General features: G+C 48.3%; 1 protein-coding gene across 14 annotated transcripts in view; it reads left to right on the top strand.

Annotated features, from left to right (window-relative positions):
* Positions 1 to 20,081, top strand: part of Mical (Molecule interacting with CasL) — a 41,342-nt gene extending 21,261 nt beyond the window's left edge. For 3 of the 14 annotated variants that reach the window (NM_176447.2, NM_176445.2, NM_176448.2), the window contains 20 exons: positions 252 to 1,930; positions 1,994 to 2,126; positions 2,200 to 2,693; positions 3,077 to 3,138; positions 3,796 to 4,062; positions 4,809 to 5,345; positions 5,709 to 5,972; positions 6,040 to 6,460; positions 6,530 to 6,645; positions 6,809 to 11,902; positions 12,263 to 12,331; positions 12,781 to 12,939; positions 12,999 to 16,979; positions 17,193 to 17,225; positions 17,985 to 18,261; positions 18,384 to 18,588; positions 18,648 to 18,725; positions 18,782 to 18,882; positions 18,941 to 19,137; positions 19,195 to 20,081. In NM_176447.2, the coding sequence (NP_788624.1) occupies positions 253 to 1,930; positions 1,994 to 2,126; positions 2,200 to 2,693; positions 3,077 to 3,138; positions 3,796 to 4,062; positions 4,809 to 5,345; positions 5,709 to 5,972; positions 6,040 to 6,460; positions 6,530 to 6,645; positions 6,809 to 11,902; positions 12,263 to 12,331; positions 12,781 to 12,939; positions 12,999 to 16,979; positions 17,193 to 17,225; positions 17,985 to 18,261; positions 18,384 to 18,588; positions 18,648 to 18,725; positions 18,782 to 18,882; positions 18,941 to 19,137; positions 19,195 to 19,200 (14,172 nt within the window). In that variant the 5' untranslated portion in view covers position 252 and the 3' untranslated portion in view covers positions 19,201 to 20,081. Of the gene's footprint in view, positions 1 to 159; positions 1,931 to 1,993; positions 2,127 to 2,199; positions 2,812 to 3,076; positions 3,393 to 3,424; positions 3,494 to 3,795; positions 4,063 to 4,808; positions 5,346 to 5,708; positions 5,973 to 6,039; positions 6,461 to 6,529; positions 6,646 to 6,808; positions 11,903 to 11,985; positions 12,332 to 12,780; positions 12,940 to 12,998; positions 16,980 to 17,192; positions 17,226 to 17,984; positions 18,262 to 18,383; positions 18,589 to 18,647; positions 18,726 to 18,781; positions 18,883 to 18,940; positions 19,138 to 19,194 lie in introns of those variants that run through there. The other 11 variants (NM_001260086.3, NM_001260085.2, NM_001260087.3 and 8 more) reach the window with 11 other exon arrangements.
* The last annotated feature ends 246 nt before the right edge of the window (positions 20,082 to 20,327 follow it).

Below are 20,327 nucleotides of genomic sequence, written 5' to 3'. Positions count from 1 at the left end.
TCAAAGGAGGTCGCAACTTACTCTGAAATCATTATCAATTCAAACTTAATTTTGTTTGATTCTTAGGGCGAATTATTTTACACCTAAAAGTGCTTGGTTTAGACGCGTGAAAACTTGAATGAAAAATCTGTCAAACAAAAATAATTAATTAATATATTATGTTGTTCAAGTTTCGTTTTTTAGTAGCCGTAGTCGTCATATCGAAGCACCCCACTAATTTCTTTGTCTACCAAACCTCTCTCCTTTTGCAGAATGAGCCGCCAACACCAGCGGCACCACCAGCAGCATCACCACCTGCCGCCGCACCAGCAACCGCAGCAGCAGATGCCGCAACAACAGCAGCAGCTGACGGCGCAGCAGCAGCAACAACAGCAGCTGCTGATGGCGGAGCACGCGGCGGCCGCGGAGGCGGCGGAGCTATTCGACCTGCTGTGCGTGGCCACAACGATGCGCCAGATCCTGGCGCTCCATCGGGCCATGTGCGAGGCTGTGGGATTGAGACCCTCGCCTCTGAACGACTTCTACCCACGGCTAAAGGCCAAGGTGCGTTCGTGGAAGGCGCAGGCCCTGTGGAAGAAGTTCGACGCCAGAGCTGCCCATAGAGTCTACGGCAAGGGAGCTGCCTGTACTGGCACACGCGTCCTGGTCATCGGAGCAGGGCCCTGTGGACTGCGCACCGCCATCGAGGCCCAACTGCTGGGCGCCAAGGTGGTGGTGCTGGAGAAACGCGATCGCATCACCCGGAACAATGTGCTCCATCTGTGGCCATTCGTCATCACGGATCTGCGCAACTTGGGCGCAAAGAAGTTCTACGGCAAGTTTTGCGCCGGCTCCATCGATCACATCTCCATTCGGCAGCTGCAGTGCATGCTGCTCAAGGTGGCGCTGCTCCTGGGCGTAGAGATCCACGAGGGAGTCAGTTTTGATCACGCTGTAGAGCCCTCTGGCGATGGCGGCGGATGGAGGGCAGCTGTTACTCCCGCAGATCATCCTGTATCTCACTACGAATTCGATGTGTTGATCGGAGCGGATGGCAAGCGGAATATGCTGGACTTTAGGAGGAAGGAGTTCCGCGGGAAGCTGGCCATCGCTATTACAGCGAACTTTATCAACAAGAAGACGGAGGCGGAGGCTAAAGTAGAGGAGATCAGTGGGGTGGCTTTCATCTTCAACCAGGCCTTCTTCAAGGAGCTGTACGGGAAGACGGGCATCGACCTGGAAAACATCGTCTACTACAAGGACGAGACGCACTACTTCGTGATGACGGCCAAGAAGCACAGTCTAATTGACAAGGGCGTTATTATCGAGGATATGGCCGATCCCGGCGAGCTTCTCGCCCCAGCCAATGTGGATACACAAAAGCTGCACGACTATGCACGCGAGGCTGCGGAGTTCTCCACCCAATACCAAATGCCAAACCTGGAGTTCGCTGTTAATCACTACGGCAAACCAGATGTGGCCATGTTCGACTTCACATCGATGTTTGCCGCCGAGATGTCCTGTCGGGTGATTGTGCGCAAAGGAGCTCGCCTGATGCAGTGCCTCGTGGGTGACAGTCTGCTCGAGCCGTTTTGGCCCACTGGATCGGGTTGTGCCCGTGGATTCTTATCCAGCATGGATGCTGCCTATGCCATCAAGCTTTGGTCCAACCCGCAGAACAGCACACTTGGCGTTCTGGCGCAGCGCGAAAGCATCTACCGGCTGCTTAACCAGACCACGCCGGACACCCTGCAGCGGGACATCAGTGCCTATACCGTGGATCCGGCCACGCGCTATCCGAATCTGAACAGGGAGTCGGTCAATAGCTGGCAGGTCAAACATCTGGTCGACACGGACGACCCGTCCATTCTGGAGCAGACCTTCATGGACACGCATGCTCTGCAGACCCCGCATTTGGACACACCGGGCAGACGCAAGCGACGCAGTGGAGGTTAGTAAATAATTATCAATCGATCTGCCTTTATTTAATAATTACTTTGGGGTTTTTTTAAAGACTTGCTGCCCCAGGGTGCCACGTTGCTGAGATGGATAAGTGCCCAGCTGCATTCCTATCAGTTTATTCCCGAACTCAAGGAGGCTTCGGATGTGTTCCGGAATGGACGCGTTCTGTGTGCGCTTATCAATCGGTAAGTTGTGGTTTATACATACATACATACATATATATTTTGACACGTTAAAATCATTAAAATCACCATTTAGCTATCGTCCTGATCTCATCGACTACGCTGCCACCAAGGACATGAGTCCCGTGGAGTGCAATGAGCTGTCATTCGCCGTCCTAGAGCGCGAACTCCACATCGATCGCGTCATGAGTGCCAAACAGTCGCTGGACTTGACCGAGCTGGAGTCGCGAATCTGGCTCAACTATTTGGACCAGATCTGCGACTTGTTTCGCGGCGAGATCCCCCATATCAAGCACCCCAAGATGGACTTTAGCGATTTGCGCCAGAAGTATCGTATCAACCATACGCATGCCCAACCCGACTTCTCCAAGCTGCTGGCAACGAAACCCAAGGCCAAGTCGCCGATGCAGGATGCTGTGGACATACCCACGACAGTGCAGCGGCGCTCGGTGCTCGAGGAGGAGCGAGCCAAGCGGCAGCGTCGCCACGAGCAGCTTCTTAACATCGGTGGAGGGGCAGCAGGAGCCGCCGCCGGAGTTGCCGGAAGCGGGACAGGAACCACAACGCAGGGTCTGTTGAAGATCACTATCTTACACCATAGTCTGATGGAAAATAAGTTTCGGAGTGGCTGCTAGATGAGCATATATATGTTAAATTAAATGGTGACAATAAAATATATAAAACAACTAAGCTTAGATTAGAATGTTTCGCTGGTAAATTAAATGTTATTTACATTTTTCTAATTGTTTTCGCTATTTAAAGAGAAGGAGCAAAAAATGTACTATAATTATTAACAGGAAAAAGAAAATAATAACAAGAAGTAAAATGTAACAGATTAAACTTAAAAAGTTCTGTCAGCTTAAGTAGCCACTCCAGAGACATATTAATGTTAATCATTTTGTTAATTAATTAATTAAGTGATTTCTGATTCCTTATGTTATTTTCCTCGACAGGTCAAAACGATACGCCACGCCGGTCCAAGAAGCGCCGTCAGGTTGACAAAACCGCCAATATTGTGAGTAAATGCTGGCATTATTTTATATCATGGATTGGTTCATACGCGAATGTGCAGAAGGTCTGAGGATTGCCATCGCGTCACTTAATCATCCATTCAAACATCTTGTTAACTATATACACAAACATTGTGTATTTATATTTCATTACCATTGCTCGTTTAAAATTGTTCGAACTCAGCTATCTCATGTACATTCAAAGAATTTAATTGTTAATCACATATGTAAAACGCAAGAAAACCAATATCATAAAAACAAAACCATCGAAAATCTGTTCCCAAGGTTCAGCTCCTGCTGAGAACAGCTCTCTGTCATGAAATCAGTAACGCCATTAGCGCATTCGAAACCATCAATGAGGTCAGTTCACTTAGTGTCCAAGTGTCCCAGTGTCGTCTACATGGTCCACTCTGTGTGATGCGTAACTCTCAATCCACATAAAACTAACTTAGCACAATCCCAGTGAAAGTCAAAAAGCCATGTAGATTTAGATTTAGTTATACTGTGTTCTGTGTCTGTCCCACGCAAAGTCACCCGAATAGCATACCATAGTTGTCCCAATCACTCTCGATCGAAATCAAAGTACCCACTGCCCCCAAGAATCCGAATCCGAACCCCCTTCGAATCTGTCCAATGTGTTGACTCTCACCTCTGCCGCGCAGGAGGAGCGCCAGCAGCGCTTGCAGGAGATCGAGGAGAATCGGCAGGAGCGGATGAGCAAGCGGCGCCAGCAGCGCTATCACCAGACGCAGAATTTCTACAAGAGCCTTCAGCTCCTGCAGGCGGGCAAGCTCTTGAGGGAGGGTGGTGAGGCGGGAGTGGCCGAGGATGGCACCCCATTCGAGGACTACTCGATATTCCTCTACCGCCAGCAGGCGCCCGTATTCAATGATCGCGTCAAGGACCTCGAGCGAAAGCTTCTGTTTCCCGTAAGCGAAGAGAATCTCCCGTTCTCGCTTTGCACGCTGCGTCGTCTTCTGTGTTTTTGTCTTGACTCGTTTTGCCCCAAGGCGGATCACTGTTGATCCTTACATCTGACTAATGCTGCAGTGCTGCTGTTAAGAATCTATCAAGAAACGAAGAGTGAAGCAACTAACAAGATCCCTAACCATAATAATACCTAATCGAATAATAAGACATAGTAAGGGTTTTAATTCGTTAACATTGATGCTAGCAATTACTTTAATAACGTTTAATTTAATAACAAATTTAATTCAACGAACGAAGAAAATGAAAGATACGACAAAATATGTTCAATGGAGATGCTCCTATAAGATTGTTTCCTATTCGCTCAATGTCTAAAAGCTCAGCGATTTTACTTTAATATATGCTCCGATTTAACTAACAGATGTTTAAGAATTTGGATTCGGCTAAGCCAGTCGACCAGTTACTAATGTACTATTCGCTAAGCTAAGCTCTGCTAAACTGGTCCAAATTGGACATGTTGTTATGCTTACGTTTAGTTGTTTGCCTTTTGAGTTGATTCTTTATGTTCATACGTTACTTAGACGATCAGTTATCAGACGTAAAATATTTATGCATATCTATCAATTTTGATTTCTTCAAACCTCTCCACTCCGCTCCCAAACTTTAATTATTTAAATGCCTAAACACCAACAAAAACCCAAAACACGCCTACAAACACTGCCACTCATCTACAACCTATGAACCAAAGGATCGCGAACGGGGAGATATTCCGTCGGCATTGCCGCGCACGGCGGACGAGCAGTTCAGCGATCGGATTAAAAACATGGAGCAGCGGATGACGGGACGTGGTGGCCTTGGTGGTGACAAGAAGCCCAAGGATCTGATGCGGGCTATCGGCAAGATCGACTCGAACGATTGGAATGTACGCGAGATCGAGAAGAAGATCGAGCTGTCGAAGAAGACGGAGATCCACGGGCCTAAGGGCCGCGAGAAGGTTCCCAAGTGGAGCAAGGAGCAGTTCCAGGCGCGACAGCACAAGATGTCCAAGCCGCAACGCCAGGATTCGCGTGAGGCGGAAAAGTTCAAGGACATCGACCAGACTATCCGCAACTTGGACAAGCAGCTAAAGGAGGGCCACAATCTGGATGTGGGCGAGCGGGGACGCAACAAAGTGGCCTCCATTGCCGGTCAGTTTGGCAAAAAGGATGAGGCCAATTCGGATGAGAAGAACGCGGGCAGCAGCAATGCCACCACCAACACCAACAACACAGTCATACCCAAATCTGTGAGTAATTTTGTGTTCATCCACCACCTTCTTGTATCAATTGTTTTGTTTGGTTTCTATTGTTATCGGTTTCCCCTGTGCTATTTTATATTTGCTTTTATATTTATGTATACTATATTTAATATTTTTGCTTACCTTCATGGTTGCTTCCTGTGGTTGCTGTAGTCGATGATGTTGTTAGCGTGCTTTAAGCAAAAGTCTAGGCAATTTTCCCACAAACACTCATAGTCATCAAGCTACATATCCACTCATTTGTACATGACACCCATCGAATGCCAAGCAAATGTTTATGTGTTATGTCGTTAATTGTTAATCATTGTCATCTTCAAATTTCTTCTAATACTTATCCTTCTAATAATACAGAGTTCCAAGGTGGCGCTGGCCTTTAAAAAGCAGGCTGCCTCCGAAAAGTGCCGCTTCTGTAAGCAAACCGTCTACCTGATGGAGAAGACCACCGTGGAGGGATTGGTTCTGCATCGCAATTGCCTTAAGTGCCACCACTGCCACACCAACTTGCGTCTGGGAGGCTACGCCTTTGATCGGGACGATCCGCAGGGCCGATTTTACTGCACCCAACACTTCCGGTTGCCACCCAAACCGCTGCCGCAGCGCACCAACAAAGCCAGGGTGAGTATCGATCTTGGATCTATTTAAGTGTTCTTACTAACTAGAACCCATCATCCCCTTTCTCCAGAAATCCGCTGCCGCTCAACCCGCCTCGCCTGCTGTACCACCAACTGCGGGATCCGTACCCACTGCAGCTGCCACATCGGAGCATATGGACACCACTCCACCCAGGGACCAGGTGGATCTACTGGAGACCTCGCGAGCAAATGCCTCTGCCGATGCCATGTCCGATGATGAAGCCAATGTTATCGATGAGCACGAATGGTCTGGTCGCAACTTCTTGCCCGAGTCCAACAACGATTCCCAATCAGAGCTATCCAGTTCAGATGAATCGGATACGGAATCGGATTCGGAGATGTTTGAGGAGGCGGATGATTCGCCGTTTGGTGCTCAGACCCTCCAGCTGGCGTCGGATTGGATTGGAAAGCAATACTGTGAGGACAGTGATGATTCTGACGATTTCTACGACTCAAGTGAAGGTATTGCGGGTGAGTGGGCACAAAAGGGGAAGTTTAAAAATTAACTAATTTATATTAAACTCTTCTTTGGATTTTTAGATGACGGCAAAGATGACACCGAGGGTGAGGAATTCAAGAAGGCCCGCGAATTGAGGCGCCAGGAAGTTCGCCTGCAGCCGTTGCCCGCCAATCTGCCCACAGATACGGAGACCGAGGTGGGTCATATTTAACTATTTTCTCTCTTGGCGATGGGGAGACTAACCTTCTCATTATTCTCATTTATTTTCCTTGACTCTCTTACCATATTCTTGAAATCTCCTTCTCATGGTGTTGGTTTCATTCTTGTCCTTGCAAATCCATAAATATTTCAATTATTAGAAACTCAAGTTAAACGTAGACAATAAAGAAAACATGGCGGACAGAAGCTCTCTGAAATCGGGCAATTCCTTTGAGTCCGCGCGCAGCCAGCCGTCTACGCCCCTGTCCACGCCCACTCGTGTCGAGATGGAGCAACTGGAGCGAAATGCTCCACGCAAGTTTAGCAGCGAAATCGAGGCAATCAGCGAGAAACTTTACCACATGAACAACATGGTAAAGATGAACAAGGACCTCGAGGTGCTGGCCAAGGAAAATCTGGTCAAGAGCGACATCCTGCGCAAGCTCACGCTGAAGGAGAAGTGGCTGGCGGAGAATGCGGCCATAGCAGCAGGCCAAAAAGTGACTCCGACTCCTAGTGCGACTGCTCCTGGGCTTCAACCCAAGTCGAAGTTCGATGAAAAGTTCGAAAAGGTAGTGAGTCCACCTCAGCCGGTTGTCGAACCCAAACCCAAGCCCGTAATCGATTTCAATTTGGATGAGTTAAAACCACGTAAACCGAACTTTGAGGAGCGACCCAAGGAGCAGCTGCCCAGGCCTGAAAGTTTGAAAAAACCTCCACAACAAAAACCGAAGGGCAGCAGCACAAACGTGAGCCGCTCCAACAGCTTGAAGAGTAATGCCAGCAACGGGAGTCCAAAGGTGAAAAAAGCTCCTATTTCAAATAACAGCAAAATGCAAATTGAAGGAATCCTTGGTACCTTGAGAAAGATTCAGAGCCAGAACAGTAGCGATCAGGATGAAGATATGGATGTAGATGAGGATGTGGAAAGAAAGCCAAATAAAGAGCTCAACAGCAAGTTGAAGGAAATCCAAGCCAGCAGCTTTGCCGGCACAATGGACCATATTAAATCCCAGCTGACTATGCCAACGGTTAGTGCGCAGGCACCACCCTCCATGGATCTTTCCAAGTACTTTCCCAACCAGAAGCAAGAGAAGAGCTCCACCAGCAGCACAAACAAGAATCAGGTTACCCTGAAGGATGTAAATCTGGCCAAGTACTTCCCCAGCAGTCCAGCTCCACAACGGAGAACCGTGGAAACGGTGGCCGATCGACTAAAGAAGTCACAGACTGAGGCTGCTCTAGCTAAAACCAAGCTACTGGAGGATCAGGCCAATAACCAGGCCGAAAAGACCAAGAAAGAGGTCGAAAAGGAAGGAGAGTCTAAAAAAATCACGAAAAAGGTGGCAGACTCCAAAGCAGTACCTCCAAAACGGCAGGCCTCGTTAGACACCTTTAGCTTAAGGGAGCACCAAATGGATGGAGCATTAGACCTGACCAAAAAGAAGGGTCCCACCAAAGCGAGCGCTGGTGTTAAAAAACCAGCCAAATCAGGGAGTACCACATCCGTGACAAAAGCCACGGCCACATCCAAAGGAAAGACCATTAAGATTGTAAAGAAAATCGTACCCAAAGGAACCAAAGCTAAAAAGGCAGCAGAAGCGGCCCAAGAATCCGCAGTAGTAGAGGCTCCGCCAGAAAAGAAACCTCCAAAAGATGAAGCAGAGCGGATATTGGACGAAATTCTGGGAGATGGTGAGTATCGTTCACCCAGCTCCGAGTATCAGCGCTTGTTCCAGGACGAAAAGTCGCCTAGCGATTTGTCCGATAACATAGATCGGATACTCGAGGAATCCGGGTTGGATGTGGAATTGGGTCTGCCAAAACGCAGCAGTAAGAAACTGGTAAAAACCAAATCCCTGGGCGAGGGTGACTTTGACATGAAGCCTTCAAAAGAAAGACTTACTGGAGTACAGAACATCCTTAAGCGATTTGAGTCAATGAGTTCAGTCACCTCACAGAACAGTGATGAACAGGCGGCGTTCAAATTACGTCGCATGGAGTCCACCACCAGTAATCTGAGCAGCTTGACCCGTTCCAGGGAATCACTTGTCTCCGTCAGCGATTCAATGAGTGATTTGGAGAAAACCATGGATTACCTCCGTAATGAATGGCGCAATGAGGCCACCAATTTTCTGCAAAAGAAGCGTGATAAATTCTATGCCAAAAAGGAGGAGCAAGAAAAGGAGTCTAAAATTCTGGCTAAACCTGATCCCTTAGACAATCTTCCTGTTCAATATCGCGACTCCAAGTTGGCCAAGTTCTTTGGCTTGGCCGCTAGCAAGTCACCAGAAAACCGAAAGTCCCCTATTAAGAAGAAGAAATCTCCCTCTAAAACGCCAAAGGTGACCAAAGCAAACAATTCACTGGAGGAGCTGGCCAAGATTAGTAATGTTCGCCAGACCAAGAAGGCACAGCCGAAGACTCTAAAGCCTGTAGAAGTAAAACCTTTAAAGCCAGCCAGTCCAGTTCCAGATGATTTTGAGATTCTTGATCTGCTGGAAAAAGCCACGGAGGCCAAAGAACTGGAACGCTCGAAGACCAAGAGTCCAGCCGTAGAATCTATCAGTCAGACGCCCAAAGAAGCTATAGTAGAAATTTCCTTACCAGTGGAAGACATTAAAAATCTACCCAAAACCGGGTGTGATAAGTCCTCAAACAGCTCTCGCCGTGGTTCCCAATCTAGTTTGATCATGTCGCGACGACACTCGGAGATTTCTCTAAACGAGAAACTCAACCAGGACGCACTCGCAGCCTTGAACCAAATAGAAAAAGAAAGAGAGGCGGAGCAAGTGGACGAACTTTTCCAGAGCATGGTGGAGGAAATGGAGCAGGAACCGCAGCCCACAGCTATTGTCGAACCTCCAGAAGAAGACATCGATGCAGATTCCTTGTGCACAACAATTAGCAAGAGTCCCAGTGCACAGCCCGTTACGGTGGTCAAACGTGGCAGTTCCGAGGATCAGAGCATAGAGAAGCTTTTCAGCCACTTTTCCGACGAGATGCTGGTGAATGTGGAGTTTGACTCTAACGATGAGCTTGTAGGAATTACACCAAGGGCAACACTCGTTTCCCGAAACACAGAAGATCGGGACTATCTGGATAAACTAGAGTCTTTGGAGCGCGATGAGGAGACTTTCCAACCGGTTGTTGGGGAAAAATTCATACAGGAAAATGTCCAGGACGAAGTGGACGGATTGCATTTCCCATCACGCCCACAACGGAGACCCAAAAGCAGTTCATCTTCCAGTGAACCATCACTTCCTGTGGCTCCTCAAAGGTTGAAAAAAAAGCTATCGAAATTAGATCCGGAGGATATGCCTCCTTCTGTACAGGATCTATTACAACAGGTTTACCAGAAGAACATCCAACCTGAATTAGTGGAAGTAATTCCAGTTGAAGGCAAACAAACTTTAAGGTTCCCCAGCATGTTGGCGGAAGAAGATGTAGACGAAGTGGATCACTCTAAAGAAGGAATCAAGAAAATTGAAACGGCTCCAGAAGAGGTTCGTAAGGTAACCGAGCCGGAGGATGTTGCTCGGGTAATTCCAAGTCCAATCAAACCGTCAATAAGTCAGAGCAACTCCCTCAAGAGCGAAAATTCCTCTGGCAGCAGTTTAGTGGAAATACCAAAAATAATTACACCACCCAAGTCGAGTAGCAAGGAAAACTCTTCGGATTGGGACATGGAGAAGCTGCCCGCATCACCCATGCCACGACGAAGACTTCTGCCAAATCAAACGCCATATAAAGCCCCAAGCGTGGCTAGTAAGGAGAGCTCCTTAGAGTGGGACATGGAGAAGCTACCCAACAGTCCCATGTTGCCAAGGAGGAACAAGATGCGAGCAATCTCACCTAGTACCAACCCTGTGCAACTTCTCAACAATTTACCCTCCGATGTAGATGACGAGGCGGCACAGAGACGCCTTATCGAGGATTTCGAGCAGGAGAGACGTCAGGCTCTGATCAAGCGGGATGAGAACTTCGAGGCCATTGCGGCGGAGCAACGCAGGCGCGACTCCTTACAGAGCAGCAGTAACTCGAGCAGCAAACGCAGTTTACCACCGCCCACGCCGCCCATGATGGCATCGCGACGCGGTACAACTCAAGACACAAATCGCACCCAGGATACCGCATCGCGGCACGAGGGAACGCCGCCCATGTTCAAGAAGCTGGATGTCGATGGCAGCGGTACATCAATGGATTCCACCTCCTGCTCCACGCGGCGCAGTTCGTTTGCATTTATAGAGTTACAGGATAACAAACCAGTGATTGTGCCCATGCCCAAGAAACTGAAGTTGCCAAAGCCGGAGCCACCTAGGTTCGTACCCGAGCCAGTGGCCACTGATGAGCCTGTGCCCGAGGTTTTTCAGGGTCGCGCTTGGCCCAAGACACAGTTGGAAGGAGAGGTCGATCTAGGCGATTCGGATAATGAAGATGAAACAGAAAAGCTAAAGAAACAGCTGCCCGAATACGCTCGTTCGGACTCTCCTCCTTCGGCTGCATTCAAGAATCGCAAGTGGCCGGATGGGAAAACAGTTTTTGATAAACGAGCCGAATCTCTTGAGGAGGAAGATATCTTCGAAGGATTACTGTCCCCAAGGAAAAGAGGTTCTCAAAGATTCATGGACAAGCCGCGCTCTCAATCGCCACAGCCTTTCAAACCGCTGGCCAACAGCTCCAGGAAAAGCTCAAAGTCTTTTAGCGACCTTAAGAAAGGACCCTCCTTGCAATCTCTGTCGGCGCAATCCAGCCAGGACACGGACACACTGTCCACCACCACAACAGTAGCCACAGCTCGTCCTGCTAGCTATGCCAACTACGAGGACCCCATGGATGCCAGTACCCAAGCTTTGCTGGATCGAAGCAAACGGTTACACAACCGCAAAAGAGATTTCGTAAACGAGCGAGTAGTGGAGCGCAACCCCTATATGAGGGATGTGCTTAGGAGCACGGATCGCCGTGATTACGACGACGTGGATGAAGATCTGACTAGCTACAGGCCAAGACATTATGCCAGCTCCACGCTAAATCGTTTCCCCAACACCACAATAAGAAAAAGCAACAACTACGATTACCTCAGTCCCAGCAGTGATTATTTGAGCAGGAGAAGCTACATACCGAGCGCCAGTGCAACCAGCAGTTACTATCCATCGACCACGCGTAGCTCCCATTTGAGTGACCTGTTCCGACGACGCAGCCCCGCCAGCGGAACTGTATCCGCACTTTCCGGCTACGGCAACAAAGAGTCGTGCGTTATCTCATAGTTGTTAGCCCTAAACCATTGACCAAAGCAGCCTTCTCTTTTCATTTATATTTTACCCCGTTGTGGCCGCAGACGACGCCTCAACTACTATCTCTACTGAGAGCCAACCCAACGTCAGCGAAACCAACCCCACAAACAGACCCCTGTACCCTGACCAAACCGATCCGACCCGACCCGAACCCCCATTCAAGACACTATAGGTCCCCGATAAGCAGACCAAGAATACCCAACCAACCAACCAACCAATCAACCATGCTAGACTGCCCGCCCGCCTGTCTGCTCTCGATGTGCCACGCCTTCAAGTTCAAGTTCAAGTCCAGTCCAAGTCCTCCAATTAGCCAATGACTAGATCGGGCTGGCCTTAGATCGAGTTGGCCACTTGATTGAAAGTAAATGCACCTGGGTACGATCTACGAAGGTAAATTCAAGCACAGCCGTCCGCGAAATGTTGCGCTAACCCCGAACTCAAGCAGCCCGAAAAAAGCCGAAAGTTTGTAGTCTCTAAACCTAGAAAATACTGAAAACTGAATACCGATTGTGTTGTGTCGTTCTGTTGCAGTCCTTACAATATAAACAGGCCTAACCCCCAGCTAATCCTGGCCAGCGTTTGTTTTGTCCTTCAGCGTTCCTTTCGTTTCCCTTCTGGATCGTACCTAAAGGCATGACGCCGCTGTTTTTTTGCTGTTTAACTCACTACTCCGACTAATTAGCATGTGCGAACCAAAGGTGTTTGCTGTACATAAAACGCCGCCTACGGGTCGCTACTGATCCCGACTCCCATTGCTTTTGTTTTACGTTCGTTTAGTTACCTGCTGTCCTGTCCTAACGCACACTAATTCGTTTGTGTATTCGTAACTCCACTTGCAGGTTCAAACCGAGTCCGAGAGCACTTCACCCGACGAAGTGGAGCTCAATTCTGCCACTGAGATATCCACCGACTCTGAGTTTGACAACGATGAGATTATACGCCAGGCGCCCAAAATCTTCATCGATGACACCCATCTAAGGAAGCCCACCAAGGTTCAGGTATGTGGTGAATTCCAAATTTATTTAAACAACATGAATGATGATTATTTACCTCGTAGATCAAGTCCACCATGATCGGACCCAATGCAGCTTCCGCCGGACTCCATCAGAAGCAGTTGGCGGCGCGTGAGAAGGGCGGCAGCTACCTCCAGAAGTACCAACCACAACCGCCACTGCCACAGTTTAAACCGTTGGTCCAGGTGGATCCCACCCTGCTCATTGGCAGCCAGCGCGCTCCTCTTCAGAATCCACGGCCAGGAGACTACTTGCTAAACAAGACGGCCAGTACGGAGGGTATCGCCTCAAAAAAGAGCCTGGAGCTAAAAAAGCGCTATCTGCTGGGTGAGCCGGCCAATGGCAATAAGATCCAGAAGTCCGGATCCACTTCAGTGCTGGATTCACGCATTCGCAGCTTCCAGTCGAACATATCGGAGTGCCAGAAGCTTTTGAATCCCAGCAGCGACATAAGTGCCGGCATGCGAACCTTCCTCGATCGCACAAAGTTGGGCGAAGGCAGCCAGACGACACCCGGACAGACGAACGAACTAATCCGTTCCGCCACCAGCAATGTGATTAACGATCTGCGCGTGGAGCTTCGGATACAGAAAACTGGCTCCAGCCACTCCACGGACAACGAGAAGGAAAACGTTTTCGTGAACTGTAAGAACGAGCTGAACAAGGGGATGGAATACACGGATGCGGTCAATGCCACGCTGCTGGACCAGCTGGCCAGAAAAAGTTCACCCACCACGCCGACGAATAAGACGGTGGTCGAGGTTATTGACCTGGTTACACCTGAGAAGCCAATTGACATTATCGATCTAACGGCACTGGAAACGCCGAAAAAGCAGTTGGTCGATGGTAGCGCCATGGATGTAGATGAACGCCTCACACCCGATAGCAACAAAATCAGCGAACTGCAGCAGGAAGTGAAGGAGGAACCCAAGCCGGATGTCTCTAGGGATGTGAAAGAATGCATACCAGATATACTGGGACACATTAAGGAGGGAACGGGATCGAAGGAGCCAGGTGGAGAGGACCAACAGAGCCTGCTGGAGCAGTCGGACGAAGAGAAGCGCGACTCACCGGAAAAGGATGTGGCCGAACATGAGCTTTATGAACCGGACAGTGTGCAGATCCAGGTGCCCAATATCCCATGGGAAAAAAGCAAGCCGGAGGTCATGTCTACCACCGGCAGCAGTGGCTCCATCTGCTCAAGCTCAGACTCTTCTAGTATTGAAGACATCCAGCACTACATTTTGGAGTCCACAACTAGTCCAGATACTCAGACAGTTGGCGGAAAGCACAATGTGCCCCGTTTGGAGGTGCACGACACAAGTGGTGCCCTGATGCAGGTGGACAGCCTGATGATTGTGAACGGAAAGTATATTGGGGATCCCGAGGATGTCAAGTTCTTGGATATGCCGGCCAATGTTATTGTTCCGCCAGCACCGGCGCTTAAAACGAATGAGCTGGATATGGAGGATGACCAAGAGGCGGAGGCGGAACCAGTAACTGCTACTCCGGAGCCGGTGGAATGTACGGTCATCGAGGCTGAGCGCCGTGTTACTGCTCCCCCTCCTTTGCCAGAGATGGGTCCACCCAAACTGAAGTTCGATAGCAAAAATGAGAACAAGATCGAGAGCTTGAAGAATCTTCCGTTGATCGTAGAGAGCAATGTGGAGCACAGTCAGGCAGTGAAACCCATTACTCTTAACTTAAGCAATCTGGCCAGGACGCCAGATACACCAACCACGCCCACGGCGCACGATAGCGATAAAACACCCACTGGGGAAATTCTCTCGCGAGGATCTGACTCAGAAACCGAGCACACTGGCACTGGTCAGGTACTAACGGAGACGGAACTCTCCGACTGGACGGCCGACGACTGTATCTCGGAGAACTTTGTTGACTTGGAGTTCGCGCTTAACTCTAACAAGGGTACGATAAAACGGCGCAAGGATCGACGACGCAGTGGAGCAAGCAAACTTCCCAGTGGCAACGAGGTAATCCACGAGCTGGCCAGGCAGGCGCCAGTGGTGCAAATGGATGGAATTCTTAGTGCCATCGACATTGATGACATAGAGTTCATGGACACGGGTTCGGAGGGTTCTTGTGCTGAAGCTTATTCCGCAACAAATACAGCTCTCATTCAGAATAGAGGTTACATGGAGTACATCGAGGCGGAGCCGAAAAAGACGACCCGCAAGGCAGCTCCACCATCCAGTTACCCAGGAAATTTACCGCCTTTAATGACGAAGCGGGACGAGAAACTGGGCGTTGATTACATTGAGCAGGGGGCGTACATAATGCACGATGATGCAAAGACGCCTGTGAATGAGGTGGCTCCTGCCATGACCCAGTCGCTAACTGACTCAATCACGCTCAATGAACTGGATGATGACAGTATGATAATATCCCAAACCCAGCCAACGACAACGGAGGAAAGTGAGGCACTGACGGTGGTCACCAGTCCACTTGACACGTCCTCGCCCAGGGTTCTCGATCAATTTGCATCCATGTTGGCGGCGGGAAAAGGTGACTCCACACCCAGTAGCTCAGAGCAACAACCAAAGACGTCTACGGTGACGAGCAGCAGCACTGGGCCCAACTCCTCGACAACAGGAAACGTCTCGAAGGAGCCGCAGGAGGAGGACCTGCAAATCCAGTTTGAGTATGTTCGAGCACTGCAGCAGCGGATATCGCAGATCAGCACCCAACGGCGTAAGAGCTCTAAGGGAGAGGCACCTAACCTGCAGCTAAACAGTAGCGCACCTGTGATAGAATCAGCCGAGGATCCGGCCAAGCCCGCAGAGGAGCCTCTGGTCTCAATGCGACCGCGGACCACCAGCATTTCCGGAAAGGTACCGGAGATACCCACACTTAGCAGCAAGCTGGAAGAGATAACCAAAGAACGCACTAAGCAAAAGGATCTGATTCACGACCTAGTCATGGACAAGTTGCAGTCGAAGAAGCAGCTAAACGCTGAGAAGCGTCTGCACCGGAGTCGACAGCGCAGTTTGCTGACCAGTGGCTATGCCAGTGGCTCCAGCCTTAGTCCGACGCCCAAGCTGGCTGCTGCTTGCAGTCCGCAGGATTCCAACTGCTCTAGCCAAGCGCACTACCACGCCTCCACGGCGGAGGAGGCCCCGAAGCCGCCGGCGGAAAGGCCGTTGCAGAAGTCCGCCACGTCCACCTATGTGTCGCCTTATCGCACTGTCCAAGCGCCCACACGTAGTGCTGATCTCTATAAGCCGCGCCCCTTCAGCGAACACATCGATTCGAACGCTCTGGCGGGTTACAAGCTCGGCAAGACGGCCTCGTTTAATGGCGGCAAGTTGGGCGACTTTGCGAAACCCATTGCCCCGGCGAGAGTTAACCGAGGAGGAGGTGTCGCGACCGCGGATATAGCCAATATTTCCGCGTCGACGGAGAACCTAAGAAGCGAGGCCAGGGCCAGGGCTCGTCTTAAGTCTAACACAGAGCTGGGCCTTAGTCCCGAGGAAAAGATGCAGCTAATACGTTCAAGATTGCACTACGACCAAAACAGATCTCTGAAGCCGAAGCAACTGGAGGAGATGCCATCCGGGGATCTGGCGGCACGTGCCCGCAAAATGAGTGCCTCGAAGAGCGTCAATGATCTGGCCTACATGGTGGGACAGCAGCAGCAGCAGCAGGTTGAGAAGGATGCCGTGCTCCAAGCCAAGGCGGCTGACTTTACATCCGATCCCAATTTGGCGTCCGGTGGTCAGGAGAAGGCAGGCAAAACTAAGTCCGGACGCAGGCCAAAGGATCCGGAGCGGCGTAAGAGTCTCATACAGTCGTTGTCCAGCTTCTTCCAAAAGGGATCTGGATCCGCGGCCTCCAGTTCCAAGGAGCAGGGCGGCGCTGTGGCTGCCGTCCACTCTGAACAGTCAGAGCGACCAGGCACCAGCAGCAGCGGCACGCCCACAATATCGGATGCGGCGGGTGGAGGCGGAGGAGGAGGTGGCGTCTTCAGCAGATTCCGCATCTCGCCCAAGTCCAAGGAGAAGTCAAAGGTCAGTGATTGTACCAAATATATAATTGTAATGTGGTTTTAGTCGGTGTTGGTGTAACCAAGTGTTGTCTGCCTCATGGAGATTGGCTAGTCCAAGCTATCGATTCACACGACCTCATCTAGCATATAAGTTATATTAACTGCCGAGGACTCGATGTCTGGTGTAATAAGTGTGCCATTTATAACATATGAAATTCTTTTAATCATTTTGCAGTCTTGCTTTGATCTGAGGAATTTCGGTTTTGGTGTAAGGACTTTTAACTATTCTAAACTCTATTTACCACACACTTTCGAGTTTTCCAAATTTCTTACACTCTCAACAGCTTAGTCTTATTATTTGGCATCCGTTACATTTGGTTTATTTTTTATCTAATCGCACATTTCTTCATCTGAGTGGGCTTTTTGTCTGTTTGCTGTCCTATTAACACAATAAAGTTGCCACAATTTTCTTATGATTTCTTTTCATTTACTTTATTTTTTGTTTTCTTTTACCCTTTGCAGCAAAAGTAATCTAAGTCTTAACATTTAAGATTGACTGCTGAATTATTTCTTTTGCCTCAAAAATAACATATATGTTTTCTTAGTTTAATATCTATTAGGAGCGCATGGGTTTCAGGGAAACCTTACGGACATAAGGATATTCAGTTGTGTGTTTTAAACTTTAAGTGTTTATGGCTTAAGTACTTGGCAGCTTTTTGTTTAATGGGAATTAGTTTAAGAAGTGTTATTTATGATTTAAGCATAATGGATATTTTGCATGATTGGTTTCCCTGGATTCCCGGTTATGGTAATCAATAAAAGTTATGTGTTAAGTTTTTTGCCTTTGGACATTTTGCACGTTACATGTACTATATTTTAGTAAATAACAAGCTGTTTCTAATAAGATTTTGAATATTGTTTATTTTTCCATACGTTTTTCTCGACCTCTTTTTTTCCTCCTCTGAAAAACACTCAATCATTTAAACCGATATATATTCTGATACCTCCTAACGCCATGCTATACTAGGACAAGGATATGCTGGTCTGCAATGCAGCATCTCCAGCAGGAGCCACATCCGCATCACAGAAAAATCACTCGCAAGAGTATCTGAACACCACGAACAACAGTCGCTATCGAAAGCAAACGAACACTGCGAAACCGAAACCCGAATCGTTCTCTTCATCCAGTCCGCAGCTCTATATACACAAGCCCCACCACCTGGCCGCAGCTCATCCCAGTGCCCTGGACGACCAGACACCACCACCCATACCGCCTCTTCCACTGAATTATCAGAGATCCGATGGTTTGTTCTTCTCATTCTATGTCTGCATATACCGTCCACCCATTTTTCCTGTCCCGACCCACTGAATATTCATACAAGCGGAAACGTTACGGCCTGATTTGATCCCCTTTCCTATTTCCCAGATGAGAGCTACGCTAACGAGACACGAGAGCATAAGAAGCAACGTGCCATATCGAAGGCTTCACGACAAGCTGAGCTCAAGCGATTGCGAATCGCTCAAGAGATTCAGCGGGAACAGGAGGAGATCGAGGTGCAACTGAAGGATCTGGAGGCACGCGGCGTGCTTATTGAGAAGGCCTTGCGAGGCGAGGCGCAGAATATTGAAAAGTGAGTGCTAGGATCTGGCTATATCCTTGAATACCCATTAAATGAAATCTCTTCTACAGCCTGGATGCGACAAAGGACAACGACGAGAAGCTACTTAAGGAACTTTTGGAGATTTGGCGCAACATCACAGCACTCAAGTATGCTAATCAATGAAGCTCTATAATAAACAAATCTAATGTAATTTTGTTTTTAGGAAACGCGATGAGGAACTGACTATAAGGCAACAGGAACTGCAACTGGAGTATCGGCATGCCCAGCTGAAGGAAGAGCTCAATCTGCGCTTGTCCTGCAACAGTGAGTGTTATAGTTTCCTCTCAAAACTTTGATATAATATTTAATTCCATCATTGCAGAACTGGACAAAAGCTCTGCCGATGTGGCCGCCGAGGGAGCAATTCTCAACGAGATGCTGGAAATTGTCGCCAAGCGAGCCGCCCTACGACCCACAGCCTCCCAGCTCGACCTCACGGCAGCGGGATCAGCATCCACGTCCGCCGAGGCAACGGGCATTAAGCTGACGGGACAACCGCATGACCACGAAGAATCGATCGTGAGTAAATAGGACCTATATGTTTAAATTTGAAATTGACAACACCACTTGTTTCAGATTTGAATAGCCAACTTTCCCTGGAGATTGCTGGTCTGCGAAGTGGTGCATGGACTGTTGAGCCTAAATACTTAAGATGAAACAAGGGAACAGGGGAGAGCGTACCAAAAAGGCAGCTGAATATACAGAATTAACAATACTAAAACCCGTGAGCTGTAACCGAAACGAGCAACTAACTATTCAAAGTGGATAAGCTGGCTAAGAACAATTTCAATATTTATATAAGTAGAGAGCCTAACTAATATGGGAGAAGCGCGCAAGGTTAATGTAAAAACAGGCAGAGATGAAATCAAAACCAAAAAACTAATTTCGCAATTTAAAAGTAGGGATTACGAATGTTTTTGCGAATACCTTTAGTTTCGTATTCGACCTAATTGTACGTTTTGTTAGTCGTTGCCACTGAAATCTGTCTGATTTTTGTATGTCCTATGCAATATGTTGTGTTTTTATTTAATGTAATGTAGTGAGCGTGTGCAAAGGGTATGTGATTTTGAGCAAATGTAAATGGTGTATTTGAGTTTTCTTAGGTTATTTTCACTTAGCGATTGTTTGTCGATTTCTATGTAAACCGTTTGAGTGTATTATTATTTATTTGACAAAGCACCTTCCGCACATCCTCCCGATCAGCACACCCATGTATGTATTATGTCATTTGCCCCCAATCGAAATCAAAGTGAACACAAAGAGATGCACACAAATATTTTCTAAATGCGAGAGCCTACACATAGCGATGTAAGCGAGAAAGCAACCATTAACTGTATACTAACGAAATCATTTAAATTATTGCGTAACTTTATTTATAACCTGCATATATAAAAACATATTTATCGAATTTATTATGTAACTTTTCGATTTATTTTGAATTGAATAAAGATTTTATGAAACCTAAGGACGATTTTATAGTTCTACTTTATCGTGAAGTTTTCCTTAAATGTCCTTAAAGAAATGTTCTTTAATGGGGAAATTCCGCCATCGACGCTAACTTGACGCACATAAAATATTGGCGCGTATTATAAATTTAAATTATCCAGAAAATGAAAGAGGTGCCACACTTCGTTGTTATAAAGTGGCCACACCAAATAAGTTCGGTTATTCGTGGTGACTGACAATTAGGGATTGGCGGGAAAGCCATT

Source organism: Drosophila melanogaster, chromosome 3R, assembly GCF_000001215.4.
Source record: "Drosophila melanogaster chromosome 3R".
Taxonomy (NCBI): Eukaryota; Metazoa; Arthropoda; class Insecta; order Diptera; family Drosophilidae; genus Drosophila; species Drosophila melanogaster.
Note: the sequence above shows the minus strand (reverse complement) of the source record. Positions and strands in the feature narration are given on the sequence as shown.